Source organism: Salarias fasciatus, chromosome 13 (genome assembly GCF_902148845.1).
Source record: "Salarias fasciatus chromosome 13, fSalaFa1.1, whole genome shotgun sequence".
Lineage (NCBI taxonomy): Eukaryota > Metazoa > Chordata > Actinopteri > Blenniiformes > Blenniidae > Salarias > Salarias fasciatus.
In genome coordinates this window covers 17,736,811-17,755,133 of record NC_043757.1, presented here as the reverse complement: position 1 = coordinate 17,755,133, position 18,323 = coordinate 17,736,811, and the positions used below count along the sequence as shown (strand labels likewise).

The 18,323-nt window shown below is 44.3% G+C and overlaps 1 protein-coding gene across 1 annotated transcript; it reads right to left on the bottom strand.

The window, feature by feature from the left end:
* Positions 1-373: 373 nt before the first annotated feature.
* LOC115398986 (transmembrane protein 150A) lies at positions 374-15,390 on the bottom strand. Its single transcript, XM_030106076.1, has 7 exons — positions 15,258-15,390; positions 11,142-11,189; positions 10,703-10,789; positions 9,762-9,829; positions 5,527-5,654; positions 893-1,070; positions 374-752 (listed from the first exon to the last, which is right to left on the bottom strand). Exons 1-7 carry the CDS (start codon positions 15,320-15,322, stop codon positions 496-498), a joined length of 831 nt encoding a protein of 276 aa, XP_029961936.1. The 5' UTR covers positions 15,323-15,390; the 3' UTR covers positions 374-495.
* Positions 15,391-18,323: the final 2,933 nt, after the last annotated feature.

The following is an 18,323-nucleotide window of genomic DNA, read 5'->3' as shown; positions in this document are numbered from 1 at the left end:
ACATTTTCTGTGAGTTTATTGCTGCACCCTCGCACGCCCTCTGCTGCTCTCTGCCCCTCTGCTCTAATACTGTCGGCTGGGCTGTCCAGCAGCCTCTTTTACATCAAATGGAATCAGCGCGGCGGCCTCTTCCACGGCCGGACCGAGACCGCTTACAGGACGTCAAGAGGACATTTTCTTCTCCCGGGTGACAGAGTCCTCCTCAGCAACAGGACTGAGAGTCAGGGGAACGTTTTGGTTTCACCCTTGTGCAATGTGCAAAATGCAAACAAGTTCTTTGGAGATACAAAGTCTGATGTGAGCACGAGTCAAACTGAGCTCTCCGTGGCTACAGCCGATCTGCGAGACCGCCGCTGCTGCCGCACTGGCCTGGTTTTTACCTCAAAGCTTCAGGCGACTGTGGCCGAAAATGAATAATTAAAAACTGATTCCACAGCCAGAGTTTGCGAGGAACGACGAAGGCAACTGTGTGGCGGGGGAGACGCGCCGGGGGGGCTACATGATGGAGACGTTCTCGGGCTGGTGGGGGTGCAGCTGGCCGAGCGACGCGGCCAGCGTGTCCACCTTGTGCTCCCTGCCGGCGGGTCCCAGGGAGCCTCCGCGGGCCAGCACCACCATGGTGTCTCCCGACATGCCGGCGAACTCGAAGGCGAACGTCCCGTAGAACAGCATGACGATGACGCAGAAGACCCACTCGAAGATGGCCGACGCGTGCTGCAGGACGAAGCTCTCCTGGCAGAAGAACACGCCGCCTGGAGCGCCGGTTAAGGAGTGTGACGGGAGACAACTCGGCTGTGTGCAGAAAATGTTTTTTTTTAGACGGCGGCGTGCTAATTTCATGCACTTCCCAGCCTCGGAGCGGCTGCCATCTGCTCACAGCTGAGAAGGATACTGAGCACCAGGGCCACGAAGGCCAGCAGGGTCATGCAGAGCCGGAGGTGGGCCAAGTTGTACTCCCCCTGGGTCTTGGCCAGCCGGTAGGTCAGCGCCGACTGCAGGCAGACGAACAGCATGCTGGTGGGGAAGGCGATGCCGGCTCCGACATAGTGGAGGACTTTGGCATTATCCACCTGTCGCGTCGGGGAGGAGAAGACGAACGGGTTAAAATGAGGAAGAAAGTCGCCGTGAAACAGTGAAAGAGACAACGGCGCCACGTGGGAGCAATCACAGTGACAACATCAGGCAGACTCAGATCACCCCGGTGTTGCGCAACACTCGGCTCGAGGCTGATTAGTCTTCAAGTTAGAGGGAAATGAAGAATAAGTGACCGGGAGGCGAGCGCGTTTGGGAAACGACTCCAGAGCTGCAATGCAACAGAACGCCGCCTTTTTCCCTGCTGGTCACAAGAACGATAAGAAACAATACACAAAAGAACTGCTCAGGAGCATGTGACCACAGCGCTCAGCGAACAGTACGTACACACACACACACACACACACACACACACACACACACACACACACACACACACACACACACACACACGCAGATAACAGATTCAATGGCACATTTCCCAAAGCCCAAAACCACATCTAAAGACTCCACTCATTTAAGGAGGAATCCTTTTCCTGGTTGATGCTAAACAGAGTAATCAGGGTAATGTCTCCCTGCGCCGCTCGATTCTCAGGGATCTTTCCAGCAATAGCATAGAAGTTATTCAGTTTTGTCATCTAAATCATTTATCAGCTGACCCGGTCAGAACATACTTAACATTCTCGAGCAGTGGGCTAATCCTCAAAGTGACCAAGTAACATTTCCAGACGTATCAACGTTAAAAACTTTAAAAAGTCCCGAGGTTTTCTGGGAAACGTTCAACAGCAGGGAGAATCACATGCAGATCTGAAATATCTCCGGTCAGTACTTTTACAGTTAATTATTCTTCATCCAGTCCAACTTCGTCACGCAGGCACTGTGTGGGGTCTGAGCGCTGCCAACTCGTTACTTAATACACACAAAAAATAAAAAAACAGAGCTGCTCCCATGATTTCGAGACAAAAAAACTCAAAGTATTTACCACTTAGAGGATGTATACTTGAATTTGCAAAACTGTGAGGAATGTTTTTAAATGTTTAGTGGATTACTCAAATGAATGTGAAGAATGAACAGCTGGACCGAAAACGCTTCGATCTACACACAAAGCCAACATTGTAAGTGGAAGATCTGCTCTACAAAGTGAGCAACGGGCGCCCGTTAACTCAAAGTTATTGCCTTAATCCGCACGCACGTATGTGCGCACACACACACAGTATGGCGACCTGCACTAGTTCCCAGGTTGAGTGTGTGTGTGTGCTGCTTGAAGCCGACCAGTTCACTTCTGCTGCTGAATTTCTGGGACATTCTCACACTTGGTCTGCGTGGCGTCTCACAGTAGTGAGAATATTCCACACAAAATGAAGTTAAAAGAAGAAAGACTGGACTGCAGTAAAACAGCCGTTTTCCATCCGTCACTGCTCAAACTGCAGGCGTACCTGTTCTATTTTCCAGAGACTTGGTCGGGTCTTTGACACCGCATTCCTAAAGGTCTCAGACTGATCCACCGCAACATTCGTCATTACGTAAAGTGCGGCGTGATGACTAAACAAGATCAGCTTGATAAATCAGTTGCTGCAGGCTGACACTGAACAGCTCGCCTGCATAAATGAATAGTAATCGTCGTCACACAGAGCTCGCACTCATGAGAGACTCGGTCAGAGGGATACGTGTCAGCGCGGATCCTTCGCTGAAAAGCGGTTTTTGAAGGAGGGAATACATGTTCAAAGCGGACTCGGTGATAGGAGGGGTGAGGATGAACGTGTGACAACAAGAAACACTGATCAGCTTCCCGCCGCTTTCAGTTTTCATTTACTGGCAAAACAATGTGGAACTTATGGACGTTGAGCCGTTGATGCCACACCTGCTGTCCTGACGGCCTTGCAACATCTGAAAGATTTGTGCTGAATCATCGCCACAAATTACAAAACCCAACTGAATCTGAACACCCAAACTTTGCCCATCCCTGGTTACTCAGCCCTGATGATACCGAGAATAGTTTAATATCTTATCGATTGCAATGCTGCAGTTCCCTTTTACTTTATTGTCTGTAAATACAACCTACAGAGACGACGCCACAAGACTACTTTAAATACGCAGGAGGAGAATTGAGACATTCACACATGTTCTCGTTTTGAATTTCAGATTTTATCTGTTTTCATATCCTTAAAAGTCAGGCGCCTTCGTATCGACGGGAACTTTTGACTCTTCATGAGCCTGAATCGCTTCTTAGAACTCACTTTGACTTTTTTTTTATTTCTAATGACTTCGTCTGCGGGGATGTTTTTTTCTAAAATTTGTTTTTAATCTTTCCAAAGTCCTTTGTTTTGTTGTTTCTAGCAGTGGTTTTGAAAACTGCCAAAGAAATGACGCTGCATTTAGCACAAAGATCTAAAGGCTATAAGAGCTAAAGAAAGGAGTGAGAAACCAAATCGCCTTGCCTGCTTCTTTTTCTTTCCATCAACCCTTTCCTGTTTCAAACATTACATACTCATGGATGTGTGTGTGTGTGTGTGCGTGTGGCGGCAATGTGCTTCTGTATCATCTATTCCTGTACGTCTCTGCCCAAACCATGGGGCTGTTTGACAGGAAAAGCCCCGGCGGCCACATGGCAGCTGTACTGCCAAGGCCTTATGTAACAGTGCAGTTTGTTACCATGTGTTGTGTTTCTGGTGTTTTTACTCCCTTTGATCTGTCGGGTTCACATTTGAGCTGTCAGACGGTTCATGGTGTTTGCTTGTGGATCTCCTGCCAATGTCTTCTGAGGTTACGAATTTGAATATTTGCTTAAATTTTGCAGCCAAATTCCCGTCGTTTCATGTGGTCTTTCACAGTTTATTTGTAATCAGCGTTATTGTTATTCCGCTGGATTGTCCCAAGCTGTCGAGGAGTGATGTGGATCAGACTCCTCAGTGGGTATAGATGGGGCGTCCGCCACACACACACACGCACACACACACACCCTGTCTGCTCGGGTCCTCTCCATGCATGGAGAGATTTGATGACTCACTTCCTCCTGGCTTCTTCTGAAAAATTCCTCTCAGCTCTGCTGAACTGAGGCCTCGGAGGAAGAGCGGGAAAAGAGGCTGAAGACGATTTTCTCTGGATAAAGTGAAACATCTACATATGAAAGTGTCTGATCTCCAAACACAGTTTGACTGAAGTTGTCCCGCCGATCACAGGACACATTTAGCTCCTGTTCATCTCTGCCACACCTGAACGGGACAGTGAGTGCAGGAGGTTTCACAAGACTGTTTCCACAACAGATCAATACTGAATTACACACCGCAGAAGCGTGCAGCTGCTTCCCACTAATGTCAACACTGAAATGTCATAAGTAAACAAACAAATAAATCATGCCAGCCTTCACAGCGCAGGACAAGATTTCAAAGAATCCTGTTCACCAGACAGAGCTCCAGCTCCACATGGGGCTCAGATGAAAATATGCAAAGAATGATGAATGGATACAAACAGAGTTACAATACTAAGACGACTCATTCAAGACGGAAACTTTTTACCAATAGTGATAAAAGCCGAAGGTGGTTACACGAGCTACATGCCCTCTCCTTGATTCGGTTATTCCCGTCAACAGTCTGAGTCACCTTAGAAGAGTTGAAGGACCGCAGCAGCAACACAGAAACATTTGTTTGTCCAGTCTTTAACCGGGAAACAGTCAAAGTTTATCTCTGGAGTCCTCGTCCCATTAGGTGTCTCACTGAAGCAGCGTGTAGCTGCTGCCTGCACCTCTCGACAGGAAACACAACATTCCCACAGAGAACATTTGTTTCCTTGTCAACTGCTCTAAACCACAGCCTGCAACTCACACTGACCACGTCCTCACCCAAAGATGTTATCATTTACTGCAGAAACCGGCTCTTTCTCAATCATCCACACCATCCAGGCATCTGCTACCAAACATTTTCCTCACTGTGGAACAAATACGTACAGAAAAGGCTTCAGGGAGGTTTCTATATTTTAAGTCTAACAGCAGTTCAACTACAAGATCAATCTTGTTTCTTTGTCTCTGCAGGTCAACACAATCCGTACAACCTGGATGCAAATTTGTCATATTGATCAATATGTTCAATACAGAAGAGTTATGAGAGAAAGGCGAAAGCTAAAAGGAGCTGACAGGTGGATGGGACTCAATATTTGTAATAGTGGAAAAACTCTGTTTAACAGTGGGCTTCATTGTCAAAAGTACAGTGATCAAAGGAAAATGATTTGCGTCACAGAGCAGAGGTCTATTTCATCCAGACGTCAAAAGAGTTTCCTGATTCATGAGAAAAACAGAGATAGGATCACACATGATTAAAAATAAACGGGAACCTCATTTTTGTGAGTGTGCATGAGAATTCAGATAAAAGAGCATCACTTCTGTTTTACACTTGTTTTGTTTGATATTTTTGTATTTATAGACTTGAACACGTCATTTTTTCGACATTTGCTTGGATTTGAGCCATTGCTCTACAGGAGGAATACACCAGAATGTCCTACCTGGAAGTTTCCCACCATGATGAGTCCGGCGGCACAGATCCAGCCTGTGGACAGACTCGCTGTGTTGAGAACACAGTTCTGATGTTTCTCGATGACGTGGGCGTAGCGGAGCAGCACGATCACCATAACTGCCCAGACAGAGTGACAAGAGAGACAAAATAAGAGTCCGATACATCATTCGGTTAAACATCACTCTGTCAGTCAAAGAGGTGATGAGAAGAGTCTGGCTTCTGCTTAGTGCAAACGCTGCTAAACCCCCCCCTCCTTCCTCACGACGCCAAGAAACACATGAATTACTGGGAAGCTGAGTGAGAATTACAGGAAGCTCAATTTCATGTAAAAATATCGCCGGCAGGAAAAGGGCGGGAAAGTGAGAGAGCAGTGATAAATTGGTGGGGGATGGTCCAAGTTTTGAGAAGGTGAAGGGAAACAGAGTACAGTGTGCAGGACAGATGAGTGCTGATGTGCTAACAGGCTCTGACTGGGGGCATTGTTGAGGAGCCGACCCCCGCCTGGTCGCTCTTTGTCAGCCGCTCGCAGCCTTCTGCTCCACGAGGGCTGACCGCGCTCGGAGGAAGCGGGGCGCACCGACCGAGTGGGAAAGATGGGGCAGATAGAATCGGAGGGGACAAGGAGCCCCCCGGGGCTCATATATCCTCCCAGAGACTAAACTGTTGTGTTAACTCCGCCGCCATCTCTGTGTAAAAGGCAGAATTTAGGAGGGTCTGCCAGGAGAAGGAAAAGAAGAAAAAAAACAGCACACAAACTGTGGTCATGGAGAGGAAAGAAGAATGAAAGCATGTACAGCTTCGTCTGCAGCGGCGGTCTGGACGCGTCGTCGCCCGTTTGGCTCAGAGTCAGCGCCTCAATGATCAGACGCTGTTATTGAACTTGCCACAACCTCAGCACAACACTTTGATCACTACTCAGTCTACCTCTGCTCCCCGATGTGTAAGAACAGAAGTGGACGTGTGCAAAGAAACAACAACAACAAAAAAAAAAACTTTCATCCGGCAGCAGTCGGTAAAGACCACACATGAGGTATGAGGCAGAACATGCAAGCGCCAAACAGAAAATCCTCAAACTCTTCTCTTCTTCTCTCTGTGAGGGCAGAGCACGAACCACTGCACCGCCGAATACCTGAACTGTGACAAAAAGTCAAAAGGTTTCGGCAACATTGAGCCATGAGGGAAATTATTAATGGCCTGAGTGTTTGTTAATGTAATGTTTGGAAATATTTTGATGACTTGTGATTTCAATCCATTTATTTTAAGGAAACAAAAGTTAAATAAAACTGACCACATAATCAGTGAAATGCAATTCAATCCAATCCAGTGACCATGAAGTTAAGTGAAATGCTGCATATTTTAAATTAATCAGCTATAACTACGCAGGGGGATTAAAATGTATATTTACTTTACTTTTGTATTTTGTAACCTCATCCTTTTGTGTCGGTGCAGATTTGTATTTGTGGGAGTTTTGCTCGTTTCCTTACAATTACAATCCTCTTGGCAAAGTGCTTCAGCTGCACTCACGGAAAAACAAACAGCAGAGTCTTCGGGCTTGGAAACAATCTCACTGTCTTTTTTTTTTCCCCAGTTGCTCTTTGAAATGAAGAACACACTGGTATCAGTGAAAGGACGAGGAAAGAGAAGCGCAATTCCTTTCATTAGATTATATCATCTCGGTCTCCCTGCTGCAGACCAGCTGGCTGTGTGTTTTTGTTTCCTGTTTCGACATTTCATCCAGACAAATGGAAATGTTTATACTTGCTGGCATTTCACAGTGACTCTAAGACGATGGGTACGTTTTATTTTCTATACACATGACTTTCTCCCATACTCCTCTTCCATCTTAAGCACACCGTGAGCATGGGCTTGGCTGTTTTCTGACGGCCTCCTTTGAGGATGAATTTCTCGCTGAGCTCATGGCTTTCTCCTGCATCTGGGACTGATGAGTAAGCAGCTCGCCGACCTCCGCCTGGCATGAGAGGGTCAAACAAACGGCTGTCTGACTGCTCCGCATTATGAATAATTTTACATATGCATGCCTCAGCTGCTCAAACAAACCGCTGCCCTCTCCGGCTCTTACTCCTCCTTCCTCCCGGACGGAGGAAGTGGGGTGCCTCACGCACACACACACACACACACACACACACACAGTGCAGTTACTCGCTCCTGCACAGTCACGTTGTGAACAACGTGGCCGTGCTGTAACGCTGGTATGGCCACGCCGCTACCAGCGCAGACTTGATGCACGCACACACACCGTTAAATATTTCCACTAGCGTCACGCCACACCTTACAGTAAAACAAACCCCGCCGTCCCCGCGAAGGGGTCCGTTCCTACCAAAACAACGGACCGCAATCTCTCCCCCCACAGGAGGCGCGCAGAGAAAGAACGCACGCATTGTCTTCCAAAAGCAAAATGTGTGTGTGTACTGGCAGGAAGGTGGGAACTGGAAATAAAAAGAAGGGTGATAATTATGAAGAAATATAAAGTTCAGGGAGTGCATCTTATCCCACTTATGAGCGAAGCCCTGAGCCAACTGTAGCTGGTACAGACGTCCAAGAAATCAACAGGCTGAAAAGCTAAGCGCTGATTATTTACAATAGTCTGTTGTGGAGCGACATACCGCATCAACTTAACCTACTTTTGTTAAGTCTTAATAACTGGCTTTACATTTGGTATTAAAATATCTACAGAAGGGATGAAATCAACAGAATTTAGCTGGAAGCACAACTAACGTGTTCTCTGCCCCTGCAGCCTGGAATGACTTGCAGGCTGAACTACAACTACAAAACCAATGAGGACATTTAAAAACACGCCAAATGGTTTGGATTCAGTCTATCAGAGTGTGTAACTGCTTTTCCTTTCAAGCCATTTTAAGACGAACAGGCCTTCCTTTGTGAAATTATTACTCTTACTTTATTGTTTTCTTTTAATATTTATTACAAACATTAGAGACTTAAAAAAAAGTTATGTTACTGTCAGGTAAAAGAAAGAAAAGTAATTTGTCCACCTGAAATAGAAATATTGCATTTGCCCAAATGTTATGAAAACAGTACACCTGAAGGCCCAAGAAGAGGCAAGTACCTGTTTGAGCCTGAGAAGTTTTATTTATAGTTATTTCCTTTCCTATGCTGTACTTATCAGTTGTGACGATTAAAGACCGATGATTTCTACAGAGTTATGTTTGGCCCAGTGGCTTTTAGACACAAACAAAATTACTTCAGAAAAAATGAGTCAAAGCCAAACTGTCACTGCGGTTAAGCAATGGAGTCTGTGTCCGTCTGTCTGTTGCATTGTCTAGTTGCGACATAACTCACGAAATGCGCATCGTGCGTCTTCTTCCATCGTATTCTACACCTGCAAGTATCTGTGTGAAAGCTTGGCCACAGATGTCTGGGCAGACTTCACACAGAGATGAAACAGGGAAGTTTCTCTGATTCTCTTCACAGATTGAAGTTGTAATTTGGACTCCAAACAGCCCGGTAAACAGAATAGAGTATGTTTTAAAAATGTCCAGGGAATGATCCAGAGTGGACCGATCGGGCCAGACAGACAGGCCTGAAATAGCTGCTCAAGGCAAGGGGACAAAGAAGGCAAGGGAAATTTTCTCCAGCCACTCACACACTCACACACACACACACACACACACATACACACACACACACACTCTATATGTCTACACCACAGCTGGGAAACATTAACTCGATCAGGGCAGTCAGAACATCCAGCGAACGAGCGCAGCAACACGTGGAGACTAACAAAAGACCTACAGTGCAGCACATGGGAGCTCATTCTCTGCTTTGATATAACGCATGCTTTTCCTGTGCCGGCTACAACACACGCTCCCCGAGCATGCGAGCGTGTGTGTGCGTGTGTGTGCGTGTGTGTGTGTGTGAGCACAGACGTGTGTGCATCAGTTTCTGCTACTGATGATAAATTTGCTCTCATTTTCACGAGCATTCATGCAGAGTTCTCACTCGCTCTTGATTGGACTGCATGTTTTAGTTTGTTTTACACACAAGCATATGATCATATTGATATAGATTTTGTATTGTTGCGTTGTATTTTCAAGACTTCAAGTCAGTGAAGCACCTTGAGCTGCTCTTACGGCATGACAGGGCCTCTGCTAATCGATGGGCTGATTGATGGGTCAAGGGCCAGTGGTTGAGTCAGTGTAACGTCCAGCGCACTGATGGATTTGTGTGCGTTGCGTGACGCCTTACCCATGAATGAGCCGGTGCTGCAGATAAGGCTGAAGAAGCAGCTCTCGGGAGGAAGGGTCCCACATTTACTGCAGGAAAGAGCACAGACAGCTAAATCAGACCGCTGAGATGAACCTGCGGACATCGCACAGCAACACTAACGCACACTCGCCCTCCCACCTCCCACCCTCTGAATTACAGCACGCTGTGAGCCTCGACTGTGCCGCCTCACATCCCGTCGCCAAGTCTTTGACTTTTCACCTACTGCATACCGACTCTCTTCTAGGAATGGGAAATGTTTGTAGGAGGGGAAACCAGGAGACAGTCAACACTGCCTGTCTGTGCCTGAGTTCCTGCTGCCTACAAAGCCAAAGTCCTCTCAGCTGACTGCAGTTACACACACACACACACACATTCTTCAGATCACACTGCAGATGAAAATCTAACATTCATCACACAAAGGCTGATGATTCCCAGGCACTTCTTTGAGGTATTGAGTTTCTAAAGGTCACCGCGCCGCTTTTAACGTGAACTAAAATGCTTTCCTTTCTGTGCAAACTGCAGCATTTGTGCGCCACGGTCCGCCTTTGATGCTGAAATCTCGGCATGCCAAAAAAGCTAAACAAAGGAACAGGAGTGTCTTGATTTCCTCCCAGATGTAAGCCAACTCCCCTCAGTGTTTACACGGTTAAGTGTAGACCTGTGGGGTTTTTTTTTGTTTTTTTTTTTTTGCCTCTGAACTGCCACGATGGCAGGAGGGACATCTCAGCCACAAGCTATTTGAAACACTCACACAGTGTCCTTAAAAGTTACTCGCTTTTCCAACAGTGTCAACAGAGACCAAGCAAACTAGGAATGTGTTCCTGTTTATAATCTCCAGATAAAAAAAAAAAAAAAATGGACAGAAAAGAGAGGCGAGCAGAGGTCGGGGCTCGGTGCAGATCGCCGGGGGCCTCACTTACCTGATGAGAGGTACATTGTCGAGTGTGCAGCACAGAGACGGGCCGCTCTGCAAATACAGCTCCTCTTCACAGGACTGGTTGTACAACCTGGAATGGAAAACGGTACAGCTGATGTTTTCATATCCTTTGAACATTTTGGAAATGTTTTCAACGTAGCTGTGCAGGTAGAATGAAGCTCAACCTAAACAAGTCCTCAAGTCGGCTCAGGTAAATCTGAATTCAACCGAGAACAATAACAAATTTGAAGTAAGAATTTAAACAGAATTTTCTGCACCTTAGTGCTCGAGTCAATGTCGGTTGAAAAATTGGAGGTTTCAGTCACTGACGTCAATGATCAGGGTAGCTGTGACTTCCTTAATGTAGTTCAAGACTGACCGCAAAGCACAAATGACTATGAAGGTATGGTTGAGCAAAACAAGAGACACATTGGGCAACATACCAGTTATCCACAGGGCAGACATGCTGATTGTACAAGGCCATGGCGTACCTGGAAGGGAAACCACTTGGTAAATAACTTCAAATTAACAGTTATGAAGTCATACTTCAGACAAGAAGAGGCGAAAAATGCAAAGTCTCAATCCAAACCAGCACAAAATTGTGATAACACGGTGACTTTCAAGCTGTGAGAGGAAGTACACTGTCAGTGTGTCTGAACACGCTGACAGTGTACTTAGAAGAAAGACACGTTTCATTTGCTGGAAGCCAAATAGTGATGAGCACAAAGATCATACTGGCTCAAACTGCATATTCACATACATTGTTGCATATTTATGAGGAATGAAAATGTTAAACGCAGATGTAACTGAAGCAGACTCCAGACCGGATGTTGCAGGTTCGAATCCCCCAGCTGACAGGTGACCGCTGTGGCTTCAGGGTGCCGCACCAAGGCGGAATCTCCACTCCTCTTACATGCAGTTATGGTTACATATAAATGGGAAGGTTTGTGTTAAATACAGGGAAGTCATTTTCTAAATGAGCGTTGGGTCGACGTGAACTACCGTTCAGCAAACATCATGTTTTCCATGTGAACAACTGCACCCAGATTTATGGTCAAACTATCTGGACCAAAGCTTCTCAAATGGTAAATATTTTCATGCTTTATACTAATTTAAAAAAAAAAAAAAAAAAACCTACATCTCTTCTTCAGCTTCTGAAACACCTGATCCGTGCCGCTGTGACCTCCCACAGGGTCGCATGTGTTCAACCGGTGAGGAATTCAGTGACCTGACATTTGACCATTTCTTATCAGTCCATCGTCAGCTCGGAGCGACACACAGGAAATTCCAGTTTGTGTCAGTCCAACTGGTCTGATTGGCAGTGAAAGCCATCATTAATGTTTATTTGCCGGGGCCAATGACCCGCCGCATCAGGGCAGAGGTCAACAACCAGTGGATCAAAGGTTGATAGCTGTATCTGATTTACAGTAAACATTCCACTATTACTTAAATAGTATCTAAAGAATGCCACTGTCCATTTTGTTTGTTATTGAGAACCACGTCAGCTTAAAAGATCCATTTTTCTCACATTCAAACTAACAATCATCATGGGACCTTCTTCAACTGAACTATAATGATCACTTGTATTACTCTGGCTTAAGTTGTTACCATAATTATTTCCTGACCACAAAAAAACATTTATTTCACACAAAAGAATAAAGAGGGCTCCTTGTTTTGGCTCAATGAAGAACTGAATTTAACACAGTGCTGTCTCCGGCTTCCTCATTATTTCCCCACCAACAGCATGAGTGGATCAAATCTTTACTGCTCTGTCCAAACATGTCCATGTTCGAACGATTGTCACAGATACACGAGAATGTAGATAATTCTTCACGCGTGATGACTGACTGCACTGCTTAATATATGAGAAGAAGAAAGAAAATTGTTGAGCAGTGATGTTCTGATGTTGTTCAGGCTGTACAATCAAAGCAATGTTTTTCTGTATTGCAACTGAGCTTGATGAACATGTCAAGAAATAAAAGAAGACATCCAGGAAGGAACTTATGTTTTTTTTCTTTTGTCTATGCCCTCTTTACTCACACACACTGATCTCAAACCGATTGGGCTGTCAGAGGACGTCGAGGAGACAGACCGAGTCAGACAGAGAGACAATCTGTCCTGATTTGTAAAAAGCAGCCATAGTTCAGTAGGAGGTTAAACACCAATTGGCCATTACACAACAACTCAACTACCAAATACAATCTAAAAAAAAAACCAGAATAAGCATATATTCTGATAAAATTAAAGCTTTTAGAAAACTGTGGCTCACCTCGTCCATCTTCACAAGAGTACTGTTACTTCTGCGATACACTACAACACAGCTACAGTACAACAAGCTGACATTTGTAAACAACAGTTTGGCTGATCGGCGGTGGGAATTAAGTTATCTGAATCATCAAGTCAAAGGCATATGTGCCAGATGGGGCCATCTTACTGTAAAGAGCCTACAGATGTGAGTGGAAGGCTGGCAGCTCTGAGCCCACGAGCCACAGTACAACAACAACAACAACGCAATCCTGCAGAGAATCAGGGGGACTGCCAGGGGGTACCATTCAAAAAAGACAGAAAACCTATCTATAGCCAGTAAAAGTTGTTCAGTTTTCCATTATGTCTGACTCACATTCTGTATATTTGGTCAGCATCCAAAGCTAAAAAAGCATCCGTGGTGCTCTGGGACATTTCTAAATAAAGAAGACTTTTTTAGCCGTATGTGAAACTAAACCGATGCATTATGTGCTCGGAGGAGGTTCAGTAATAATAGGTTTGTTTATATAATTAGCCCTCTATCAAAACTCAGCAGTGGCTGTAAACTGTAATTGCAAGCCTGTGAGCAATATATACATTGGAACAGACCAGCTCTTTCACTTGGGCCTAAACAAGGAACGTTTAGGACCAAATTCCATGGAAAAATCTGCTTAGTACAGAGAAAATTCCCAAACGCTGTGCAAAAATAACCTCAGGAAAGGGTGTAATGCATCAAATATGGATGAAGCAGGGCAGTAAAGGCTAAGCTCCCATTGATTCTCTTGGTTTAAGGGAAGCACACAAAGCAGTGTTTGAGAATCTGGAATAAAAATGTGTGTTTCAAAAACGTCTGTACAGTGGCGTAAAGCATCCCAACAGCCAGGGAATGACGGCTTTTGGTTGTTAGTGGTTGTTGAGTCACGCTGCAGTTTAAGACATATTACTTAACTTGTAAAAGGTCAGCAGCAGAATCTAAGCCAAGGCTCCTGGGTGGGCACAGGCCTGGCTCCACACAATGCCTCATGCAGAGGGCATGGCCACCAGATGCAGAGTGAAAATCCTGCTCAAGCTTTCTACCACTCCTTTCCAGGATTTACCTTACTCCCTCCAGGTCACCAGGACTTGTCCCTGAGCTGTGCAACATGCCATATAGTCTCACATCCTTTGACATTCCAGCAGTTTGGAAAAGAAAAAAAAAAAACAGATGGTCTCACATGCATTAAGAACCTTAGCTTTGATCAGCTTTCTTGGTATTACATGAAAAGAAATCAAGAGAAAACTGAAATTCTTTTCATTTCTACCTTCATATTCTCCTACACAACCCTACAGTAAGATTAGGGCAACACACAAGGAGAAAGAAAATGTAAAAAAAAAAAAAAAAAAAAAAAAAAAAAAGACCTAAATCAGCTGTAAAGCAGTCAAGTTAAAACACAGTTCTTGCAGAGGGTCTCAGTTTTGGCACCTGACTTGACATTTTTGTCCATGTGCCACTCATAGGTGATGCAGCTTACAGCCTGGATACAAAGCCATAGCGACTTGGAATTGGGCCATCTGTCTCTGCCTCCCTTCGGGGTTTGCATTCCTCCTCCGGAGTAATAACAGATCAGAGAAGAGAGCTGTCAGCCTGAGCATAACCAGGGGATATTCACCCTTTTCTCTACAGTACAGCCAGCCACTCAGATACTTTATGAGAAATAATTAAAATTAACTTAAAGTCCTGCATGTCTCAATTGTATGAGAGGGGTGAAAATCTCCCATCTTTCCTGGAGAGAGTTAATCCACATGCAATTGCCATGGTTCCCAGGAATTCAGAATAAATATGCCGTGCTGCTCTCCTGAAGGAAAGCCGGGCGGAGGTATCAAACAGTTTTTGGTCCAATATAAACAGCAGGTTTTCAGATTGGTGGCATACAGATAAGCGACTGCTGCGTGTTTTGCATGAAATAAATTTGCAGAACATGTGTGCTGGTGACCAGGTTGTGTGATCAAAACTAATCAATATGTACATATAACCTGTTTTATGGATTGAATAACAAGAGAAAACACAAACTATATTTTACATCAGACTCTATAAAATAAAGTATTTTTTTCTTTCACTGTTCACAAGGTCAGTTGTTGTGAAGGCAGAATGCTCTTATGTCAAAAGACGTCATTATACACCAGTTACAGCATGCCTTAAGTTTCTTCTCTGTGACTCATACATCAGTACATACAACGCAGCAATCTTAGAAAAGGTGAAAAGGTGTAGTTATATAGCTTTGATTCATAACAGTAGGTTCTTCAGCTTGTTGCACGAAAAGAAGAGAAACACTTACACAACCCAGATCCCAGTGATGGTCAGCACTGGGAGGCTAACAGGCAGTATCATCCAAAGAGACATCTTCCAGCGCGTTGAACAGCCCCTTTCCTCTTTTTCCTCCAGCCAAGCGATATCTGATCAAGTAGTACAAACATTTAACTGAGCGTCACTGACATCTGCATTACCGCCGACTGATTCATTTTCTTGGAGATGCAGGATGACAGTTGGGATGAAGGCAGGAGAGATGTGCCCTCTCAGCTGGCGAGACAAAGAAAAACAGAAATGTGTTAGGTTAGCATAGATTATTTACCATTACAATCAGTACCACCATCATCATTAGAACTCCAACAGTTAAGTAATTATATAAATTATAACAATTAAACCACTACAGTGTTTTAAATCAATCGTCAATCTGCAACCATTAACTGTTCTGTGGTGGGAATGAAAACGTGCAGATCTGTATCAGCATCAGGTTTGGGATCATAACCACAGCATAGCAGGTATGAGGAAACACTCCCTGCATCCCTGTGAGACGACAGTGATTCAAGACAGACTCAGTCACGATGTCATCCAGAGAAGATGCGAAACTGATGATTCATTTTTAGCTTGATCGCTCATTTTCGAGAAGAAGATAACTGTTGCAGCTTCAAGTTTACGTAAGGATCTTAAGACTTAAACGCTTCCAATGAGGCTTTGATGTTTTTCTTGAGTTCAGCGACAATCTCGTGCCAGCAGGTGAGTTAACTCCAGAATAAAGGAGATTAAACACCGATTTAACCTTTCTTCGTTAACCGGCGGTGTGAAGGTAAGACTCTCCACCTCTGGCTAGCATCAAGGACCAGAAGGAAATCTGTCTCTACTCACCTTTCGTCTTTCGGCTCGCTAGGAAGTTTTTTTTTTTTTTTTTCAGGATTTTTTTCCGGGAAACTTTGAGTTCACCGACGCGTGCTCCACAACTCCAGTATCCACGAGCTCTGGCTCCGTCTTCACCCACGTCTGTGTCTGTTTTTGAGGTGCTATGTTTCCGTGTCGGTGGTGAATGGAGTGGGGGAGGCTGGCTGGCTCGCGCTGGACCGTCTCAGCATCGCCGCCACGAGACGCAGCGTCCAGCTGTGTGGCTCCGCCCACCGCCCGGCCCAGCCGCGCGCGCCCCGCCGGGTGGGCGTGTCCGCGCTCTTTACTGACCACGCCGCAGTTCCGCTCCTACTGTAATCATACAACCACATACCGCGAAATTATAAACTCAGCTAGTTAAAAACAGTAAACAACTACTAGTGAATAATAATAGAATATGAAATAATTACCATTCTTTAATATTACTGCGGGAAAATGCGGAATGCACGCAAACTCCCCCCAGAAAGGCCCTGTCAGTGTTTGAAATCACAACCTGGCCTCTGTGAGGTGAGTATGCAATACCACACCACTGCGTCGCCATGCCCGCAAGTATCTCACTAACGTGTTTACACACATCTGTTTTTTGGTTTTTTTTTTTTTTCAAAAAGACGTGTATAAATCACATCTTTGGGTATGTGAGGTAAATTGTAAAAGTGAGCACTTTGAGATTTTGAAATGTAAAGTGCAATGCAAACAAAATGTGTTGTTGTTGTTGTTGTTGTTGTTGTTGTTGTTGTTGTTGTTGTTGTTGTTGTTGTTGTTGTTGTTGTTGTTGTTGTTGTTGTTGTTGTTGTTGTTGTTGTTGATTTCCAAGTGACTGGATTTCCTCAAACGAAATTTAGGAAACTTTTATATTATTAAGGAAACTCAGAGTCAGATTGGATCATCAGAGCTCAGAACAGAGGGACTGTTGAAGTGTCCTGTTCATGTTGAAGCTGTTTCTGCTGCCCCCTGGAGCTTTAACCTGTGAATGTCTCACTGCATCCATCCTTCACCGTCAGGGTGTCAATTTAATTTAACTTCAGAAACCTCATGCAGCGTCATTTGAGCTTGAGTGGGCCGGACCAGTAAATTGACAGCACAACAATCTATAAATAACCATACATCTAAATGCTTTCTCTTTGTTTCATTAAAGGAACAGTATAAAACTAATTCTACATCCCCAAAACAATTGAAAAAGTAGACGTTTAAAAATAGCAACTATTTCTTCAATGCATCCTGATGCAAAAATACAGTGAAATGTCAAAAAAAAAAAACCCACGAGTGTAGCTTTCTTTTTATGATTCATGCATTTACATTTTCATTTTGTCTAATTTTTGTTCGAAATCTGAAGACAAAAATGAATTCCTTTCTGAAACTGTGTTTCTTTTCAGGGAAATAATGATAAAATCCTGACACCTTTCACCATGTAATTTCTGCAGCCTTCATGCAGCTTGCTTAAGTCACCACACAGTATGCTAATACTACACTGTTTGTAATAAATGATCTGGCATTTGTGTCTGCTCTTCTAACCAGTACATTGGCACACCCACTAAATAAATTCGTCTTTTTTTTCTGTCAGTTCACAAGTCACTTCAAGTCAAATAATTATGTTAATATTAAAATCTTTACGCTCTATTGGGGGAGGATTTTTCTTTCGATATATTTTGGCCTCCTCCTACAGTCCAGAGGCAGGATCGTCATGTAATTTGGTGATGCTAAAGTCTGCATGAGGAGTGAGTGATTGTCTCTCTGAATTCCCAGTGATGGATTGACAGCCTGTCCTGGGTGTACCCTTCCTTCTCTCAGTGTTAGCTGGGATTCGCTTCAGTCCCTGTGGACATAAATTAAATGAAGAGGGTGTAGGAGACAGACAGATGAGCGTATTTATTACTCTTGTCCTGTATCTTTGATCAAAGCCTGAGGTACAGCCTGATCTTTGGTCCTGACTCACAGAATTACAAGCTTTAGTGGAAGTATAAGGAAGACTTTGATCAAAGACCTCAATGTAACAATTTTGTATGACAGACCTGAAAAAACAGAAAATACCACAAATACCGGTATGTGGTTGGTAAAAGTGTACCGTGTCATGATCATTTGGAGCATTTTTTAAAAAATGTTTTCTTTGAACTTATATTGTCAATCATACAATCAATTAACTGAGAGTTGCAATACTTAAAGAAAATAGTGGAAACGTGTAGAGATCAAA